The 22,005-nt window shown below is 39.4% G+C and overlaps 1 protein-coding gene across 1 annotated transcript in view; it reads right to left on the minus strand.

The window, feature by feature from the left end:
* Positions 1 to 22,005, minus strand: part of dpp9 (dipeptidyl-peptidase 9) — a 170,984-nt gene that overhangs the window by 51,326 nt on the left and 97,653 nt on the right. Inside the window, exons 6-9 of the mRNA XM_039767093.1 lie at positions 17,702 to 17,870; positions 14,667 to 14,777; positions 9,952 to 10,080; positions 2,821 to 2,882 (exon numbers count right to left, since the gene is read on the minus strand). Coding sequence (XP_039623027.1) covers positions 2,821 to 2,882; positions 9,952 to 10,080; positions 14,667 to 14,777; positions 17,702 to 17,870 — 471 coding nt within the window. The remainder of the gene's footprint in view (positions 1 to 2,820; positions 2,883 to 9,951; positions 10,081 to 14,666; positions 14,778 to 17,701; positions 17,871 to 22,005) is intronic.

Consider the following 22,005-nt stretch of genomic DNA (forward strand, 5'->3'; position numbering starts at 1 on the left):
GGATGGTGAGCTGCACTGGTGTACCGTTTGGTATTGACGCCAAATAGTTTGATTTTGGTCTCATCTGACCATAAGACCTTCTTCCACTTGGCATCAGAATCTTCAAGGTGCATTCTGGCAAAGCTCAAACGAGCCTTAATGTGGCCTTTCTAGAGAAGTGGCTTTTTCCTTGCGACCATCCCAAACAAGCCACAATTGTGGAGCGCTTGTCAAATTGTTGTCACATACACAAAATGACCACTCTTTGCCAGAAAATCCTGTAACTCCTTCAAAGTGGCCATTGGCCTCTTGTTAGCCTCTCTTACCAGTTTCCTAGCTTGCTCTTCCATCAAGTTTGGAGGAACCAGGGAGGGTCCTACTAGTACCAGACACTTGCCACTTCTTTATGATGGACTTTAATGAGCTCCTTGGGATTGATAAAGCCTTTTGAGATGTTTTGGTCTCCATCTCCTGCCTTATGTCTGTCCACAACTCTATTCCCGAGATCTTTTGAAAGTGGCTTGCCACCCATAGTCAGTTGTTTGCTGTCAGTTGCACTACCAAGGAAGGGAATAAATGGACCAGGAACAGCTTCACTGATCACACTCATTACAATTGATCAGAGGTGGAAGGAAACCAGTAACCACAATGGAAATGGTGGGCACTGACACCTGATTGAATTCGGATGGGGGAGGGGGGGGAGGGGTGTCGTTTATTCATCTTAGGATTTTTGTTTTTTAAAATTCTTCTGAACTGTAGCTGTGAGATCTTTCACTTGGATGTTATAGATTGCATTGAGTAAGTAAAGCTGGAAAATATTTTGGTTTGTGTGTTTTCATTTAAGGCTGTAATTTATTTTCTATACCCACAGTGGGTATGGAAAGTATTCAGACCCCCTTCAATTTTTCACTCTGTTATATTGCAGCCATTTGCTAAAATTATTTAAATTAATTTTTTTCCTCATTAATGTACACACAGCACCCCATATTGAAAGACAAAAAAAATAATTTTTGAAATTGTTGCAGATTTATTAAAAAAGAAAAACTGAAATATCACATGGTCCTAAGTATTCAGACCCTTTGCTCAGTATTTAGTAGAAGCCCCCTTTTGAGCTAATACAGCCATGAGTCTTCTTGGGAAAGATGCAACAAGTTTTTCACACCTGGATTTGGGGATCCTCTGCCATTCCTCCTTGCAGATCCTCTCCAGTTCTGTCAGGTTGGATGGTAAATGTTGGTGGACAGCCATTTTTAGGTCTCTCCAGAGATGCTTAAGTTAGAACTCTGGCTGGGCCATTCAAGAACAGTCACAGAGTTGTTGTGAAGCCACTCCTTCGTTATTTTAGCTGTGTGCTTAGGGTCGTTGTCTTGTTGGAAGGTAAACCTTCGGCCCAGTCTGAGGTCCTTAGCACTCTGGAGTAGGTTTTTGTCCAGGATATCCCTGTACTTGGCCCCATTCATATTTCCCTCGATTGCAACCAGTCGTCCTGTCCCTGCAGCTGAAAAACACCCCCACAGCATGATGCTGCCACTGCCATGCCTTACTGTGGGGACTGTATTGGACAAGTGATGAGCAGTGCCTGGTTGTCTCCACACACTGAGGAGAGGCAAGACACATGACAGCCCGCATGGAGTTTTCTAAAAGACACCTGAAGGACTCCGAGATGGTGAGAAATAAGATTCTCTGGTCTGATGAGACCAAGATAGAACTTTTTGGCCTTAATTCTAAGCGGTATATGTGGAGACAACCAGGCACTGCTCATCACTTGTCCAATACAGTCCCCACAGTGAAGCATGGCGGTGGCAGCATCATGCTGTGAGGGTGTTTTTCAGCTGCAGCAACAGGACAACTGGTTGCAATCGAGGGAAAGATGAATGCGGCCAAGTACAGGGATATCCTGGACAAAAACCTTCTCCAGAGTGCTAAGGACCTCAGACTGGGCCGAAGGTTTACCTTACAACAAGACAATGACTCTAAGCACACAGCTAAAATAACGAAGGAGTGGCTTCACAACAACTCTGCGACTGTTCCTGAATGGCCCAGCCAGAGCCCTGACTTAAACCCAATTGAGCATCTCTGGAGAGACCTAAAAATGGCTGTCCACCAATGTTTACCATCCAACCTGACAAAACTGGAGAGGATCTGCAAGGAGGAATGGCAGAGGTTCCCCAAATCCAGGTGTGAAAAACTTGTTGCATCTTTCCCAAGAAGACTCATGGCTGTATGAGCTCAAAAGGGTGCTTCTACTAAATACTGAGCAAAGTAATTTAAACGATTTTAGCAAATGGCTGCAATATAACAAAGAGTGAAAAATTGAAGGGGGTCTGAATACTTTCCGTACCCACTGTGTGTGTGTGTATGTATATATATATAGTTATATTATTCATGTTATAGTGCATTGGGAAATAGAGGCAATACAAAATCAAGACAAACATTAATTGATTATAAAATCCATCAGTGACTAATTAACCTACAATGTTTTCATGTCCAAGGTCTGAATTGTAAAGGGCAGCAAAGTTCTGCAGGATTTCAAATATTAAATGTGAACCTAGAATTAAATAACTGTGGATTTACTTCTGTTATCTGAGAAGAGAACAAAATAACCACAGAGGAACACAGACACTAGATGCAAGGAGAAAGTGTGCAAGGGCAGCCTCATGGCTAACCTTCGACAGCTACAAAAGCTTAAAATGCTATAGAGGAAAGGGAGATAGGGCTAGCAGATTGGGTGGGTGGGCTCATATTTTGTTAATACCTGCTGGCAGCAGATGCAATGTGTACTTCATTAAATCTAATGAGGCATAAGAGAAAAATTAAAAGTAAACAGTTGAAGAATCTTACCCTCCCAAGATAATCTGTTTTGACCTCTGCAAGTTTGAGGCAAATTTTTGGGTTCTTGCTACCTAAAGACAAAATTAAAAGGGGAAAGAATTATACATCTATGTTTTTAACTGTACATATTGTAATTACCATTAATAGCATCATCAAGATTGTGAGCACAGGCTGCTGATTAGTGCCATGATAAAGCACGCTGACAAAACTGTGCTGTGACAAATGGGTGCAGCTAGCAACACCAGTCTGCTCAGCAGATTACTTAATGATAACACACTATGCCGTAACGGATTGAAATCTTGCAGTTCCCGTAACGTCCCCCTACTCAAGAAGGCACATTTACTGTACAGGCCCATCTTAAGTTTGCCAGTGAACATCTCGGCCTGTACAATACATGTGCCTTCTTCAGCAGGGGGACCTCGCGGGCAATGCAAAATTTCAATCCATTATGACTTAGCTTGTTACCAATGGTATTCTTAGTAACTGTGGTGGTCCCAACTGCCTTCAGATCATCAACAAGCTCCTCCTGTGTAGTTTTGGGCTGATCCCTCACCTTTCTCATAATCAACTTCACCCCATGAGGCAAGATCTTGCATGGAGCTCCAGACTGAGGACGATTGATGATCATTTTATATTTCTTCCATTTTATGAATAATCACACCAACAGTAGTCACCTTCTCACCAAGCTTCTTGCTGAAGTTCTTGAGGCCCACTCCAGCCAAAATTATGTATATTTACATTTTTTAATTTAAATGAAATGCATATGTAGCATAACAAAATATTTAATGGCAAAAAAAAAAATAAATAAAAATTATACACAAAACAAATAAAGGGGTACCACAAGCCCAATCTTCCGCAGCAAGTCTAAAAGCGGCACCAGTCCATATGTTGGTATTAATTGTTGAAGGCAGCAATTAAGCTGGACACATCTTGGTTTGGATGTAGTAGTAACAGGCAGTATGGCCAACAATTCATGTCAGGTTATAACTACAAATTTGGAATGTTTTGGTGGATACTAGCATAGCAACTGAAATGTGTAATCTTTAAAAAATAATGTATTAATGATTAACGGTGCACACTGGTGCACCTCTTTATCCATCAAAATGCTTGTTAAAGCTCTGCTGCTCAAATAGATTTAATAGCACATTTTTTTGTGTCTCTATTTCGGTTTCAAATTGCACCTCGCTGGCTATTATTATTAAAGGCATTGGCACACTTATTACACACACCGTTCACATACAAGTCGATTTACAAAAACGTTACCTTGAAAATGTTAACACACCGACATGAAACAAACTTCTCATTTTCTTTAACATGTGCACTTTTGATAAAGTGGTAGGCTCCAATATTACATGCAGATCACAAAAAAGGCAAAAAGCAGAGACATTATCAAGACGCTGAGAAATTAGTTCACGCTTCTTTTTTCAGTCGGTTAGATTACTATAATAAACACCTCTCGGGAACACCCAAAAAAGACAAAAATCGTCAGATGCCAGACGCCAGTTTGAGTCAGACGTACCGCTATAAAAAAATGATGAGGATGCGTCCTTTCTTTATTAAGTATTGTAAACAAGCAGGCGCGCTGCCAGAAAATGAGAGCAGTCTTCGTTCAAACTCATTTGCCCCGTGTCATTGAACAAAATATGGACGCCATTATTCAAAAGATTAGTGGCAAGAAAATATATGTTGTAGTTGATTAAGCCACTGATAGCCGAGACCACAGCATTCTCATCGTAATGATAGGTGATAAACATTTGAATGTATGGTAATTCTTTTATGTAGGCAGTTCTAATTGTAGATGCATTTACTGTGAATCATTTAACCGATTATATTATACAGGTATTTAACAGGTATTAACAGTATTTCCCATAGAAAAATGCTATTAGTGAACGGCACTGGTTGTTAACAGGTTCCATTTAAAAAATTAACAATGGTGTTTCGGGATTTCATAAATGTTTGGCCTCGCGGTGAGGAGACACGCCAGGTCCACATTTGACTCATCCGTTATAAACTCGGCACCTCCAAACCTTTGAAAGATGTTGAGAAATTAGTTCATGCTTTTGTTTTCAGTCGTCTAGATTACTGTAATGCACTCCTCTCAGGACTACCCAAAAAAAACATCAATCATTTGCAACGAGTGCAGAATGCAGCTGCTAGAATCCTAACTAGGAAAAGAAAATCCGAGCACATCACCCCAGTCCTAGTGTCACTACACTGGTTACCTGTGCCATTTAGAATTGGCTTTAAAATCCTGCTGATGGCTTACAAAGCCTTCAATAATCTTCTTCATCCTGTATCTCAGAATGCCTCTCACCTTATACTACAAATCGTAACCTTAGATCTTCAAATGAGGGTCTGCTCAGAATTCCAAGAGCTAACTTAAAAGAAGTGGTGAGACGGCCTTCTGCTATTATGCACCTAAAATCTGGAATACGAGTTTACAGATAGAAATTCGCCAAGCAAATACAATGGAACACTTAAAAAAAAAAAAAAAAAATGCTAAAAACTCATTACTTTAACATGGCTTTTTCACAGCTTCATTTTAGTTTAACCCTGATATTCTGTATAGGCATTTAATTATTTTATTCGTGGCTCCGCTAACCCCTATTTTCTGTGCTGTTCTTTTTCAGTTTTTCTATGATGGCATTCTGCTCCATCACCACCCAATCAAAGCATCATGCAGTCCCTACATTGATGGATTGAAGGCCAGAGTTCCACATGATCATCATCTAACTGTTCCATGTGAAGCCTGTAAATCATGAGGACTGGTTGAGATCATTGATGTTAGGTAGAATGCCTAGTAGGGGCTTGGTGGTCTCATAGCCTCGGAAACCCCTGTAGATTTTGTTGTTTTTTTTTTTCTCCAGTCATCTGCAGTTTTTTTTTTTGCTTTGTTTTATCTGTCCTCCCAGGCCATCAGACCTTACTTTAATTTTATGCTAATTAGTATTGTCTAATTTTATTTTTATATTTTTTCATTTTTTTCTTTCTTCATCCTTTAAAGCCCTTTGAACTACATCTTTTGTATGAAAATGTGCTGTATAAATAAATGTTGCTGTTGTTGTTATAATAGAGCAGTACAGAATCACATTCTCCCATTTCCTAGTACGATACGACATGCTTTATGTTTAAAAGTATTCACAAGCTCTTCAAAAGTGGAGGGAATGTCATCTTAAGACACAAAACGTTTAACATTTTAATGTGCAAGAGATTCGATATTTGTGAAAGGAGGAGAGGTTGGGAGCAGACACTGATACAGCGGTGTCCACTAAATTACATTTACATATATTTACACTGAATCACTTAGGAGATGATTTTATCTAAAGTGACTTGCAAAACATCGAGTAAATCAGCCTGGGGACTGTTTTTGAAAACAAACGTTATGGGACTAGGTTAGAAAATTGATCACCACAAGCAAAGAGTTCCAAATCAAACACAGCAAAGATAAGACTATTCTCTCTTAAATCCTGCCAATTACTCGAGATGGAAAGAGAAGCCCGTTATCGCACTCTTTTGTCGGGGCATCTCGCTAGGGCTGTTGTTCAATTAAAAAACTGAATTACAATGAATTGTTCTATTCAAATTTTTAATTGAAATTAACTGCATATTGATTGCAACGTATCATATTATTTTTCAATCATATTAATATTTTTTCTTATAAAGAAGACTATGGGGCTCCGCCCCCTGCTTGCTTCACTCGCCCACCCCCGGGTTTGGTTTACCGGATATACAATTTAAAGATATTGTTATTTTCATGTGAATTGTTACATACGCATTATTTTCACTTTTACTTTAAAACTTTTGTAAAAACAATATTTGTCCTTTTACTTCCTGCCCTGGGCATGGTTAAATCTCTTTCTCGCGGACGTAGAACGCTGCTCATGTTTGGGGGGTGTGGGCGGTTTTGCTGAACGCATGCTAAGGAGATGCGGTCAGATCGTCTTCCTTTGCTGCTGCTGGAGAGGTGCGTGTTTTGTTTGTTGCGCTTCTTGTCGATCATTTAAAAGCCTCTACAGCAGCTGTCCTTTTGCCACTTCACATCTCTGCCGCTCACGTTGTGAAAAGGGGGGGAGGGGGTGTTTGGGGGCTGAACGCACGCTAAGGAGATGCACGCAGATCATCTGCTGGTGAGCTGCATGTTTTGCTTGTTGTTTAAGAGCTGGGAGCACATGAGGTGTGTCTGCCAAAAGCATTCCAACAACTGCTAGGTTAGATGTCTGTGTAACGTGTTTTAAATTGTTTATAAGTAGGGCGTGACATGCAATAGTCACCGTCTCACGGGTTTTGCTTCCTAAGGTTGTAATGTCTAGTCTTGCGTATCGTCAAAGTGTCTCTCTAAGATGATCAGGCCTCGATCGCTTTGCTCAACCCCCACCACTACCCCCACCCCCCCTTGGAGGAACGCAACGCTCCTGCCACTTCGTGTCTCTCCCACTCACGTTGTGAAGGGGGGAGCTGAACGCAAGCTAAGGAGAGGCATATGGATCAGCTGCTGCTGCCGAGCTGCTTTTTCTGCTTGTCGTGCTGCATGTCGATCATTTAAAAGCCTGCACAGCAGCTGTCCTTCTGTCTCACTGACTTGTCTCACGGGACGTCAAATTGCTTTCCAAGAAGATCATGTCTCGTCTCTCTGGTCTCCCTGCCAGGATTTTTTATTTTATAATAAAGAGAAATAAGTCAGTTACTAATTTGTAATGCAAAACCATTTTAATAATCACTAATAATAACTTTCCTTGCATATTAAATTATTAGAGTTAGTGTATCGAACTGTGTAGTGTTACAAGTAAAAACAATGGCCACACCCTGGGGTTGCTATAAAATTTTAAAATCAAAACACGCTTGGTTTGAACTGCTAAGTTGGAAGACAACAAACCAAAAAGCAAGAACAATTATTAAAAAAAAGAAACAAAAATTCTGGTTCAACTTTTGCTCACAGTATCATAGCTCAGGTTGCACTTAACTGCGTGATATACACGAGTTGACTCTGTTGTCATTACTCTGGGAGAAGTAGTCATTAATTAGACTGAAAATGTGTATAGATTTGTCTTTGTAATAGCAAAGGATAGAAATCTTAAAATATGTATTTGACAGGGTTATTTATTTAGATGTTTTAATTAGGGAATCCATTCCCGGATGGGTTTACCCATTCCCGGGAATTCGGGAATCCAACATGTCATTCCTGGGAATCCTGGGCTCCCATGAATGACGCAGTGCACGGGCATCTCACATGTGAATGGTTTTAGAACGACCGACACTTATTTTTAATAAAACTACTGCAATATGTTGACACCAATAAAGGACTAACTTTAGCTACAAGCAGTTCATGCTGTCATATAAGTACATGTATCTAGTTAATTGCGAAATAAAAGCGTAGAAAGCAAAACGTGTCCAGCGTGTGGTCGTCCAGGCGAGAACACACCTTCGTGCAGAGTACGCCAGCCGCTGAGAAAGAACGCTCTGCCTCTACTGAAGTAGGTGGTAGAGTCATCAGATACTGACACACTTGCTCTAAACAACGCCCGCGCTTGCCATTGCTCTGAAACCCCGCCATTTGAGCTTTTACTGATGCATCCAGTTTCTCGTCATCATTCGATGATGGCAAGTTTCTTGGCACAGCTAATGCGGATGCAACAGACTGACGCTTTGCAATTTCAAGTTGATGTTCAAAGCTGTTGTCTGATGAAGACACCAGCCTGTACTGTCAACAGCACGTGCCACAGACGTCAACGAACTATGCCCTGTCCTGGCATTCATGAGCTGCAGAGTGCAGACACCTCCCAATCCACGGTGTTCAGTCTTAGTGGGAGCAGGGAGACTGACTGCTGCTGGTCTGTTGTTGCCTGAATTTATGAGCAACACACTACACCGTGGGCCAAATAACCGTGCCACTAAATTATTTTCAACTATAACTGTTATTTCTTGATCGATTTTTACACGCTATATATACAAGCTTGACCGTTCCCGTTCAGCTAGGAATTCCAGCAGTTTCATTCCCAGGAATGAAAAGTGTACGGGAGACCGGGACTGGATTCCCTAATTTTAATTGTACATTGTCACACAATGCATTATTTATTTACTAAATAAGTTTAACCTTCAGCCCAAATGGTTGTAAATATTAACATGAACCATTTGCACTGCTTACTGCCTAGTTTTATTGGTTATAATACAATATAGGCCAGTAGGCTACAGTAGGTAACACACAATTAATTAAATAACAACAAAAAGCCACATCTGCTTTGGGTAAAGAGGGAGTGAAGAATAAGGAATCAAGCAATTCCACTCTTGTCATCCGCTCTTTAAAATGTTTCTACAAGAGTAGCACCTGCTCTTTGCGGTTTCAAGTCAGATATCTCTCTTTCATGGACACCGAAAAAATTCAATTGAAAGCATATTTGTCAGCGGAGACAGGGATGCTCCATAGGGCAGACCAATACATCAACAGCCTCTAATGTTTTATGGGCAGACTTGCACTAACTGACACAAATGCTCAAATGTGCGATGTGACATTTATAGATTTTATTAATCTTCTATGTGTGAACCCAACATAATAGCAAGAGGACGATGACATACAATCTCACTCAGTGCACAGTGTTTATCCACCTGTGACGTTTGTATGACACAAAATGAAACTCATTTATTCTGCATGTATAACTGGTTTGATTTTAACTGTTCTCGTGTTATTCCCTGCAGTTTGAAGTGCTAGTATATGGAAGAAACAATGTGTACAAAAATACAGAATAAATGGCATTCCTTATTTATTCAGTACAGTACATAGCATTTTATGCTCTAATATGGGTTGATCTTGTATCATGAGGTATAGCTGGCAACATTACTAGAGTGTGCAGATGAAGATCATACTCAAGAAACAACATAGGAAACAAACAAGCGCTGGTGACTTGCTATGAGAAGACTGGTCTCATAATTTGTGAAACAGGGTCAAATTAACCATATTAAATTAACACATTTAGGGTTCACACTAATGTAATGTAATTGCAGAAAAATGTAACGTGTTAATCGCATACATTACTGTCAATCAGCGGCTCTGTACCTTACCGATTATAAAACACAGTTTATTATTTAAACATACTGATTTTCAGAACGTTTACAGTTAAATAAATAACATGGTTAAAGTTGTCTGACCTGTGCGAGGATACCTATAGGCATCAGCTTTTCTCTCCTCGAGAGCGGGTGAAGGTACATGAATGATCTCCACTTCTGATTCATCGACTTCCTCATAGAGAAGCATCAGGGTTTTGCCCCCTTCGGAATCTAAGAGAGAAGAAATACACATTAGGTTCGATAACACACACAAACACAACCCTACATATTTTTTACTCATTATCCTAAATATGAACAAATCACACTCCAGCTTTGACTTGTACTGTAGAAGGGCTAGACCCGTATTGACTTCATATGGTTTAAAAATTGAAACATTTATGCACATGATATATGTGTCAACAACAACAAAAATAAAAAGTCATATTCGTGAGACAATTTGTGGTATTAAATCTGACAAAATGGATCCACTGATAGGTAGCGTAAAACAAAGGAGGACAGATTTACGAACATTTATGTTAGGTAGAATGCCCAGTGGCGGCTGCACGGTATTTAGGCCTTAGAACCCCTGCAGATTTTTTTTTTTTTTCTCCAGCCTAATTGGAGTCTTTTGTTTCTTTCTCTCTTTGTTTGTTTCTTATACTTTAATATCATTGCATTAATTGTTTTTCTTTTCTTGCAACTTTTTCTATGACATCTTGTAAAACACTTTGAGAAACACTGTTGTATGAAATTGAGCTACAGAAATATATGCTGTAATTGTTGCGGTGTATAGATCACATTTTGCTCTGGAGGATGGCAAACAGTTCGTCAGCTGTACATGATTAGGTTGAAAAGACGACCTAGCGTTTAGAATATTTTTGCAGCTATTCATGGCACTGCTGCACCAAGTGTGGAAGAAAAATTTTAGGGAAACACTGCATTAATTTTAAAGAAATAGCATTAAGGGTTAACACATGTCAGAACCTAATCAGGCACATCAGGCAACCAGATAAAGGCCGAGTGAACATCAGAGACAAAAATGTAATACACAATTTGTACTGAAAAATGACTAAAAGATCAGATGATCCGTTTTCAACAAGATTGGACAGCTGTCATATACACAGAAATGTCAAGGGTGGTGGCTCAACCCCAAAGGATAGAAGAATAACATGCATACAGTAATACTTACTGTATACAGACTTTTATTTTATATTAGCCGTCCCCAGCGGCTTTGCCTGCGTGTTAGTGAAACAGGACAGTGAGGAGGGCCCGGCCCAGCTCTCTACTCCTGAGGTCACTCTCCCAGGTCCGCAGCCTCCGTCTCAGATTAGCGTGAATATATCGCTCCTGCAAGCGAACTATGATTCTTACCACAACGAGATAAGTCACAAAATCAACCGAAATGTTCAAGCAAATTATAGAAAATAAAAGATCTAAATCCGTTAAGTAGTTCTCTTGTCCACTAACTAAGTGGAGTTAAGGTTAAGCCCTGAGGCAAACGAGTGAGTGAGGAGGGAGCAGACCCTCTCTCTCTTTCTCGAATTTGTGCTAATAAAGCGAACTTTGATACTTGACCCGATGAGAAAGTCGCAAAATCAATGGAATGTTCAAGTAAATTATAGGAAAAAACCCAATCTAAATCCATTGAGTATTTCTCTCGTGAAAAGCGCACAGACATACAAACGGGTCTAAAAAAATTTTAAGAAATTTCGTGCATGAACTGTTTCTTAGCGAGCATCTATGGGCCAAGGGTAACCTAAATTTCAAATTTCAAGTCCTCAAGGTTGGGGAGATTTCGTGATGATTGAGTCAGTGGTATTTGGCTTTATATACACACAAGCGACCATTGTCACAGATGTAGCTCCCCCTCCTTTGTTGTTCTGTTGGTGCTGGCTGATGACATCAGCACTCGATGGATGCACATTGGCTAAAAAAAAACAAAAATTACACTCCAACTGTTCTCAAATCGCATGGCTATCCGATCTAAGACACATATGAAAGTGATTCAGATCTGATTTGAAAAGACTAGAGTTTTGTGTTCACACAGCCTTGAAAATATCAGATTTGTGTCACAATAATAAAAAAAAATAATCAGATTTGAGTCACAGTCTGGTCATGGGAAATGTAGTTAAAGGTGAACAAAATAAGGAAAAGCTTAGTCAGTTGTGAGCACTTATAAAAACTTTTAAATTGTGTAAATGTGTCTGACTTTTGTGAAATTTTCACCTAACATGTATTTGTGCTTTTTCTTCACATCAATGTGGATGCGAACCAGAAGACAAATTCCATGCTTTCTGGTGTAAATACATAACTACATAAAAACCTTAACCTAAAATGATCTGTTTCAGTTTATATACTATTTTTTGGGAGAATCCCCATCACCATTTTACAGTAACAAATGGAATGGTGGGTGGCAAAGCCACAGCCAGGACCTTTCAAAACACACTGACAGCCTGGCGCTGTACAAAGAAACAAAGGGCTTCAAAGAGAGGCAATGCATAGGAGATAATTATGGAGAATATTGATCTGTATGCACAAGTTAACATTTTACCACGGAAAGGAGATTGGCAACTGGTGAGGGTATAACCAGCTCCTTTCAAACCACATAAACTGCCTACTTGCCTGACAGAAATGGAATGTCTATCGATGTTCAGATCATGTGCATGTGTAAAAATTAAATTAGAAACAGACTCCAATGCTTTCTGTGTAGTAAAAACATGCTGAAGATGCAATACATCAGTCGTGTGGCGTTTAGCAACATGTAAGTAAAGTGCTTAGCCAAGTTGTAAAGAAGGGCATTTAAACCTCAGGTTTCAATATTAAATCATTTGAAATGTGGAAAAAAACGGGGGGGAAAAATAATAATGTCAGTCTGTTTTGACATATTAGAAGGGCCCTGGGTGGTGAGGTTGAGAATCCCTAAAACCCTCAGATAAGTGGCATACTGTCCAGTGGATGAGAGGGTCACCTAAGTGTGAAAACCTTAACTTTTGTTTGCATATTTGTGTGTCAGGAAAAGCTAAATGAAAATGGGCAAAGATGCACGACCAAACACATTTACAGTGGTATGAAAAACTATTTGCCCCCTTCCTGATTTCTTATTCTTTTGCATGTTTGTCACACAAAATGTTTCTGATCATCAAACACGTTTAACCATTAGTCAAATATAACACAAGTAAACACGAAATGCAGTTTTTAAATGATGGCTTTTATTATTTAGGGAGAAAAAAAAATCCAAACCTACATGGCCCTGTGTGAAAAAGTAATTGCCCCTGAACCTAATAACTGGTTGGGCCACCCTTAGCAGCAATAACTGCAATCAAGCGCTTATGATAACTTGCAATGAGTCTTTTACAGCGCTCTGGAGGAATTTTGGCCCACTCATCTTTGCAGAATTGTTGTAATTCAGCTTTATTTGAGGGTTTTCTAGCATGAACCGCCTTTTTAAGGTCATGCCATAGCATCTCAATTGGATTCAGGTCAGGACTTTGACTAGCCCACTCCAAAGTCTTCATTTTGTTTTTCTTCAGCCATTCAGAGGTGGATTTGCTGGTGTGTTTTGGGTCATTGTCCTGTTGCAGCACCCAAGATCGCTTCAGCTTGAGTTGACGAACAGATGGCGGGACATTCTCCTTCAGGATTTTTTGGTAGACAGTAGAATTCATGGTTCCATCTATCACAGCAAGCCTTCCAGGTCCTGAAGCAGCAAAACAACCCCAGACCATCACACTACCACCACCATATTTTACTGTTGGTATGTTCTTTTTCTGAAATGCTGAAATGCTTTTACGCCAGATGTAACGGGACATTTGCCTTCCAAAAAGTTCAACTTTTCTCTCATCAGTCCACAAGGTATTTTCCCCAAAAGTCTTGGCAATCATTGAGATGTTTCTTAGCAAAATTGAGACGAGCCCTAATGTTCTTTTGCTTAACAGTGGTTTCGCCTTGGAAATCTGCCATGCAGGCCGTTTTGCCCAGTCTCTTTCTTATGGTGGAGTCGTGAACACTGACCTTAATTGAGGCAAGTGAGGCCTGCAGTTCTTTAGACGTTGTCCTGGGGTCTTTTGTGACCTCTCGGATGAGTCGCCTCTGCGCTCTTGGGGCAATTTTGGTCGGCCACTCCTGGGAAGGTTCACCACTGTTCCATGTTTTTGCCATTTGTGGATAATGGCTCTCACTGTGGTTCACTGGAGTCCCTAAGCTTTTGAAATGGCTTTATAACCTTTACCAGACTGATAGATCTCAATTACTTCTGTTCTCATTTGTTCCTGAATTTCTTTGGATCTTGCAATGATGTCTAGCTTTTGAGGTGCTTTTGGTCTACTTCTCTGTGTCAGGCAGCTCCTGTTGAAGTGATTTCTTGATTGAAACAGGTGTGGCAGTAATCAGGCCTGGGGGTGGCTACGGAAATTGAACTCAGGTGTGATACACCACAGTTAGGTGATTTTTAACAAGGGGCAATTACTTTTTCACACAGGGCCATGTAGGTTTGGATTTTTTTTTCTCCCTAAATAATAAAAACCATCATTTAAAAACTGCATTTGTGTTTACTTGTGTTATATTTGACTAATGGTTAAATGTGTTTGATGATCAGAAACATTTTGTGTGACAAACATGCAAAAGAATAAGAAATCAGGAAGGGGGCAAATAGTTTTTCACACCCCTGTATAATAACTTATACACGGCAACCTTTGAATATCAACTTTTTAACATTTGGAATATCATTTAATCAAATGAAAAAAGAAATATAAATTTAAAATCAAAATAAAATTGTAGATTTAAAATGCTACATGAGATTTTCTTTTGTCAGTTCTTACCTTCTGTAACTGCTGGACACCACCAGTATCCTGTGAAGCGGTCAAACTCCTCCTGAATCACAAACGTGGCCACACCAGCCGACTTTGGGTCTTCCTTCACATTATTAAGCCCTTAAAAATAAAGTCAGGAAAGACTGAAAACACCAATTGTGAAAACAGTTACAATCACTCAATTTAATTATTTATAAATGTGAGAGTTTGTCAGAATTACGATGATTTTACAGCTACGGTCCATATTAGAGTAATTCCAGAGGTCACGCAGAAGGACAATTTCCCCTCGGGGATTAATACAGTGTATCAAATACCCAAGTCATCTGCACCCTTATGTACAGGTCTCGCTCTCTCAGGTCAGCAGACCAGATGCTTTTACGTGTTCCTAAGGCACGATGCAAACTCCGAGGTGACCGGGCTTTTTCAGTTGCAGCTCCAAAACTCTGGAACGATTTGCCATTGCACGTTAGGCAGGCTCCTTTACTTGGTGTCTTTAAATCTTATTTAAAAACACACTTTTATTCCCTGGCCTTTAACCCAGTATGATGTGTCGACTATCTGTGTACTTTTATATTATGAACCTCTTCAGCTCTTATGTGTTTCTGTTTCTTTTACCCTTTGGTTATGGTTTATCTGATATGTTGGGTTTTTATTGTACAGTACTTTGGTCAGCTTTGATATTGTTTTTAAAGTGCTTCATATAAAAATAAATAAATAAATAAATGTCTGTTGTCAGTATAGTCAACAGCAAATTAAAGGAACAGAAGACTACGTACATAAAGCTAAGAAATTTACCAACTTCCAAACATGAAAAAAACATTACAATACAATTTATATTTTGCATATCCATTTGAGCAACATTTCCCAAACCTTAAAGCAATTTGAGCATATCAGAGTTTATTAGACCCACTTCGGTTTGTCTGCCAGGCTCAAAGAGGGACAGACGACGCCACTGTGGCTTTGCTTCATTTTTGTATAACCACTTGAAGGGTATCAAGACTCACGCGAGGCTCCTGTTTGTAGACTTGTCGTCAGCTTTTAATAACACCCAGCTCCACCTTCTGGCAGAGAGACTTATTAAAGATTTTAATTTGGACTTCAGTTTGGTGGGGTGGGTGGCTGGTTGACATTTTAACACTAGAATTACCAGAGCCTACGAGAAAACTCGTAAATCCGGTCCACCTTAAATCCATTCGCACCTCTCCGTCAGCGTCTTTTGTCCTGTAATTGTGCCGATTAAGACATGCAGCAAGCAGCCTGCTATTCCATCCCCCCCGATCCAAGTCGCAGAACGTTCACAAACTTCTCCCAGCTCATGCCTTGTTTGATTATCTGGGGTGAACTGCTGGAGTTTTAGAGTGGAAATAATAAATCGTTATTTGGAACACACGCATTTCATGTGTGTTCCTTTTCTACAGTAATCTGTGTAAACACATTGTTAAAACAGAAACGTTTTCATATTTTAGTACAGGATTTTGATTATTGAAATTGCAAGCCTTTCTTGTACATTTTTCTTGTATTGTATCAGTAATTTATGCTTCTGTTCCAGTCAGTTTTTTTATCATTTAGTTTATGGCCCGGGAATGGGAAATAAGAACAAAGGCTACAGAACCCGTCTTATTTAATTTATAAGTTGGGGAAGGATGGATGCTGTAAGACTAAGAATTACAGAATTTACAGCTTGAGAAAGGCACAAGTATGGAGATATTTAAAAGATCAAACACTCTAATCAAAGTCACTCATCATCAGGACAAGACAGCCAATCAAATGGGTATAATATGACAAGTCCTGGACCCTACATGTGCATTTGAGCTTAAATATGACTTGTCCAAGGGACAGAAGACCAGAAAAGGACAGAACGGCAACAACATAGGGAGCGACATCAGAAATCAAGCAACGTGTGAACATCTGATTTGGACAATAGAAAATGTAATCTATGAATAATACAATTGATAAATCAAAAGCCATCCAGATCAATATCCAACCCTTGACATCTCTGATTTTCAGTAAGCTCTTCTAAAACTGTTTATATCCAGACTTTGCTTTCAGTTTTATTTTCCGTTATAATTTATTATATTTGGTATTGTTATAAATGAATAAACAACATATTAATAATAATAATAATAATACATTTTATCATTATAAAAAGTTATTATTATAAAAAATAATTCACTTTATATTTTCTATACTTTGGCTTTTATCTAGAGTGATTGAAATAATAAGAGGGTACCAAGTGTGGGCAAAACTGTCACAGTCTTGCTCACAGGGTTTATTGAGGCTGTCGAGGTCACTCATCAATAAGTTTGGTAAAAGTACAACATTGTTTGGTTGGGTAAGTGGCATATAACCAAAAGAGTTGTGCTTTTGTGTGTGTGTCACAAGGACACCGACATGTTTGTTAGTGCTGGTAATAGTGAAGTCCCCATGTAGAGAATCCTATGTGGAATACTGCACAGTGACTGGCATTTGGCACCACTTGAGCCTTTGTCTGGATAGGAGCTCCATATACATGCATGTGAAGAGAACTCTACGTGGAATATTGCAGGGTGACTAGCAACTGGTCCCACCTGAAACTCTGTCTGGCTAGGATCTATGTGTGCGTGTGTTAATCTTCAAGGGAGAGAGTAGATGAATCTAGTAAATGTTCCTGGTAAGTCTCATAAACTTCACAATAATACTGTATCTCATTGCTAATTAGATGTAATCAAAAACAGTGAATACAGCCATTTAAGACTAAGATAAGAAACTGACAGACAGAGAATCTAAGCAAGCCAGACAAGTAAACTGAAGCATAAAATGGTGCTTGCACAAGAAGTGCTTCAGAGGCAATAACTGACCTCTTATTAAGAAACTAGGTTTGCATAAAAACCTGCAGCCACTATGTTCCACAAGCATGCAGACCCCTGGACCAGAAAACGGTTAGTGATGTTCTAAACTTCCAAACAGAGTTGAAAGATGCTGCACACACTTTGTCACATGGCTATATAAGCTTAATTATTTTGAAGAACCAAAAAATAAATAAATAAAGTTTGGAAAATACTGACCTTTATGACAAAATGTTAACCTCATCTCTTCTCCGGATTTAATATTGGCTACCCACAGGTCATTATTATTGATAAATGCAATAAAGTGCGGGTCCCCTGGGGAGATTTTGGGATCCATTCTCGATCCAGTGCACTGTGTCTTTATCTCCACTGGCTTTATGGGTGCAGCCTGCAGAACAAGAGATGGTTTTGAAGAGTTTACTACTGGCATAGAACAATGTGGTGACCTCTCAAGAGAAAAATAATTTTTTAAAAATGTCTGACCTTGTTGAGTAAATTACCAATTTTAATTGAATCTGAAATTTTTGAGGCAAAAATATTACTTTTTACACTTTTGTGTAAGCACTGCAACATTCAGACACCGTTTTAGTCCTAAATATAATTAATTTACTGCCACATACAGTATTTTTGCGATACCTCTATGAAAAAATAAATTGATACTATAATGAACCAATGTATACAAAAATCCAGTCTCTACCCAAAGAAATAAAGACATTTTTGCACCCTGAATTTATATTGAAATGACATGGATACGCCAAGGCAAGCAAATAATTAGCTTTGTGTGTAGATTATGTTCAGCTGCCACTAGAGGCTGGCTGGCTGGCTGGCCAAAAATGTGGTAACTGGTCAGGGTTATGAGTCAATGTGATATCCGGACTGCTTTACTTTAAGCAAATGCACAACTGGGCATGGAAGAATGGAGCCGAAAACTGTTTTGGACACTAACTGTATGGTGGTAGAATGGCAAAGGAGGAAAAAAAAAAATCTGTATCCTTGGTTGGACTTTCAATTCTATTGATCCAAAACAGTAGTAAGGCCACACATTCACAAATAAAAGCGCAAGTCACTCAATGGAAAACATGTTGGGCCTTGTAGTACATCAGTTACGACGGCACTCATGACGGGCTGCAATGGGCACACGATCACAAAAACTAGACCTCTGAAAATTAGGAAAGTATCACCTGACCAGGTGAATCTAGATTTCTGCTGTGATCCATCCTGCCTGGTGCTGGTGGTAGCAGTGAGATGATGATGATAATAATAATAATACTACATTTTACTTATACAAGGAGCCTTTCTAAGCACTCAAGGACACAGAACAAACAATAAATTAAAAAAAAAAACCACATTATAAACAAAACTTAAAACATCAGAAAATACAGAAAATATAAAAATTAAAACCAAAACAAGGCCACTGTAATCATAGAGGAAAAGCCATTTTAAACAGATGGGCTTTAAGTTTATATTTGAAGGTTGAAAATGATTCGATATTTCAAAGCTCTGTAGGTAGTGAGTTCCAGAACGGTTGAACACTTCGCTCCCCATGGAGGTTAGATGGGTGAGAGGGACGGTCAGGTGGATGGAGGAGGAGGAGCTAAGGTTACAGGAGGGAATGGCAACATGAAGAAGGTCAGACAGATATGGAGGGGCGAGGTTATGAATGGCCTTAAACGTTAACAGCAGAATTTTAAAATCAATTTGAAACTTAATCAGGAGCCAATGAAGCTGCTGCAAGACCAGAGTTATATGGTGAACAGATGGGTTCAAGTAATGAGGTGAGCTGCAGAATTCTGGACCAGCTGAAGCTTATGGAGAGATTTATTAGAGAGACCAAAGAGGAGTCCAGACGAGAAGTAACAAGACTGTGAACAAGAATGGTGGTGGTATGGGGAGTGAGGAAGAGGAGGATGTGATTAATATTACGAGGTGGAAATAAGAAGACTGGGTGACGTTATTAATGTGAGATTGGAAAGAGAGAGTACTGTCAAGGATGACCCCCAGACTATTGACCTGAGGTGAAGGGGAAACAAAGGAGTTATCAAAAGCAAGTGAAAAATTATCGGCTTTGGATAATGATGATCTTGTACCAATGAGGAGAACATCAGTTTTGTCACCGTTTAAGAACATTTTTAAGAAAACCAGGATTTAATTTCAGCAATGCAGTCAATAAGCAAAGATGGTGGAAAAGAAGAGGTGGGTTTACTAGCAAAGTAGAGCTGGGTGCCATCAGCATAACAGTGAAAATTCATGTTATATTTGTGAAGGATATTGCCAAGGGGAAGAAGGTAAACAATAAAAAGAAGAGGCCCCAGAACAGAGCTCACCTGAAGTAGCAACAGTGGGTTGGAATGTGAAAGTTTTAAGCTGAATGAACTGAGTGAGGCCTGAGAGGTAGGATCTGAACCAATCAACTGAAGTGTGGGTAATGCCAATCGAAGATAATCTATTAAGGAGAGTGGCATGACAAATAGTATCAAAGGCTGCACACTCAGATCAAGAAGGATGAGAATAGGAATTAAACCAAAGTCAGCGGCCCTAAGAAGGTTGTTGGTAATTTTAACAAGTGCCGCTTCTTTACTATGGAGGGGGCGCGAACCAGACTGGAACTTTTCATATAAATTATTATGAGATTAGTGGGAGTGAAGTTGGATAGCTACTATTTTTTCAAGAATTTTGGAGATAAAGGGCAAATTAGAGATACAGCGAAAATTATTGAAATAAGTAGGATCAGCACCAGGTTTTTCAGTATTGGGGATATTGCAGCAGTTTAAAAAGATGAAGGAATAGTACCAGTAGTGAGAAAAGAGTGAATTATAGCAGAAATCTATAAAAGATCGCGTGAAAATGTTTTCTTGGTACTCACATAAAAAAATTGTTTCTTGTCTGCCATTCTCATTGTCATTCTGCTCTTTCTGTGCTCGATTTTCTTCTTTCAGCTCCGTCCAGGAAGGTTGGCTACAGTCCCATGGACCTTAAACTTCCTCATAATATTTGTAACTGTCATCACAGGATCATCAAGCTGCTTGGAGATGATGATCTTTTAGCCTTTGTCTTTAACATACTAGGCTCTTATTTTCTTTCTGATCTCCTCACACACAGTGCAGGATTTACATATAAGCTACACAAGCTATAGCTTAGGGCCCCCAAAACAAATTGTCCGAGTGAGCAATTGTCATATATACTTATAAAGGGCTCCATGTCTCAAATAGCTTAGGGCCTTATCAAGTCTAAATCCGGCACTGCTCACACAACTCTCTCCTTTGCTTTCTCAGGTCCACCATGTTCAGTGTGGGACACACCATGACACCACACAGCAGAGTGACGACTTTTAAATTGGTGGAATGACTGATTGCACAATTGGAGACATGTATGAGATGCAAATTCAAGTAAACAGCGAATTTGAAAAATCCCTCAAACACAATGATTTAGGATTTCTTCTATGGGTCCTAACAAATGGCATATGCTTTAGGCCTGTGTTACTTTATAATTTAATTATGTAGCTTAAAATATAAGTTATTTGATGAACTTCCACCAATGTTTGTGTATTTTGCAAAGGACCAGCATCGACATATTCCTGATGTAAGGGTGTGCACATAGAAGGTGAGCAATTGTTAGTACCCACCAGCTGAAACTGCATACAGAATTAAATAATACAGAAAATAAGGTTGAATTTCATTGATACAGTGGGTATAGAAAAAAATCACCTCCTTCGAAATATTCCCATTTTCTTTTTGCTTTACTGCCTTAAATGAAATCACACAAACCAATTTTTCTTCCCAACTTTACTTACTCAATGCAACCTCTAACATCCAAGTAAAAGATATCACAGCTACAGTTCAGAAAAATTATAAAAAATCAAAAATAAGACCCACAGAGATTAATAAAGGATCACCATAAATGTCAATGTCATTTTGTTGAGCCACCTTTTGCTTTAATGATAGTCTTGAGTCAGATTTGCACATCTAGATTGAGTAATATTTGCCCCCCACTCTTCTTTCCTGTTTAACTGTTCAAGTTCAGTCAAATTGGATGGTGAGTGTTTGTGGTCTGCTATCTTCAGATCTTTCCATAGATTTTCACTTTGATTTAGGTCTGGGCTCTGACTGGCCACACCAGGACATTCACTTTTTTCTCCTTCAGCCACTGTGTGGTCAATTTTGCTGTGTGCTTTGGGTCGTTGTCGTGTTGAAAGGTGAACATTCTGTTCATCTTCAACTTTCTGGCAGAGGGTAGCAGGTTTTCCCCAAAACTTTGACGGTATTTTGCCCCATCCATTTTTCACAATTGTGGAGCGCTTGTGAAATTGTTGTCACCTGCACACAATGACCACTCTTTGTCAGAAAATCCTGTAACTCCTTCAAAGTGGCAATTGGCCTCTTGTTAGCCTCTATTACCAGCTTCCTCCTTGCTCTTCCATCCAGTTTGGAGGGACGGCCGGATCTAGGGAGGGTCCTAGTTATACCAAACACTTGCCACTTCTTTATTAAGGCTTTACTGTGCTCCATGGGATTGATAAAGCCTTC

The sequence above is a fragment of the Polypterus senegalus genome, chromosome 10 (assembly GCF_016835505.1).
Source record: "Polypterus senegalus isolate Bchr_013 chromosome 10, ASM1683550v1, whole genome shotgun sequence".
In the NCBI taxonomy this organism is placed as follows: Eukaryota; Metazoa; Chordata; class Cladistia; order Polypteriformes; family Polypteridae; genus Polypterus; species Polypterus senegalus.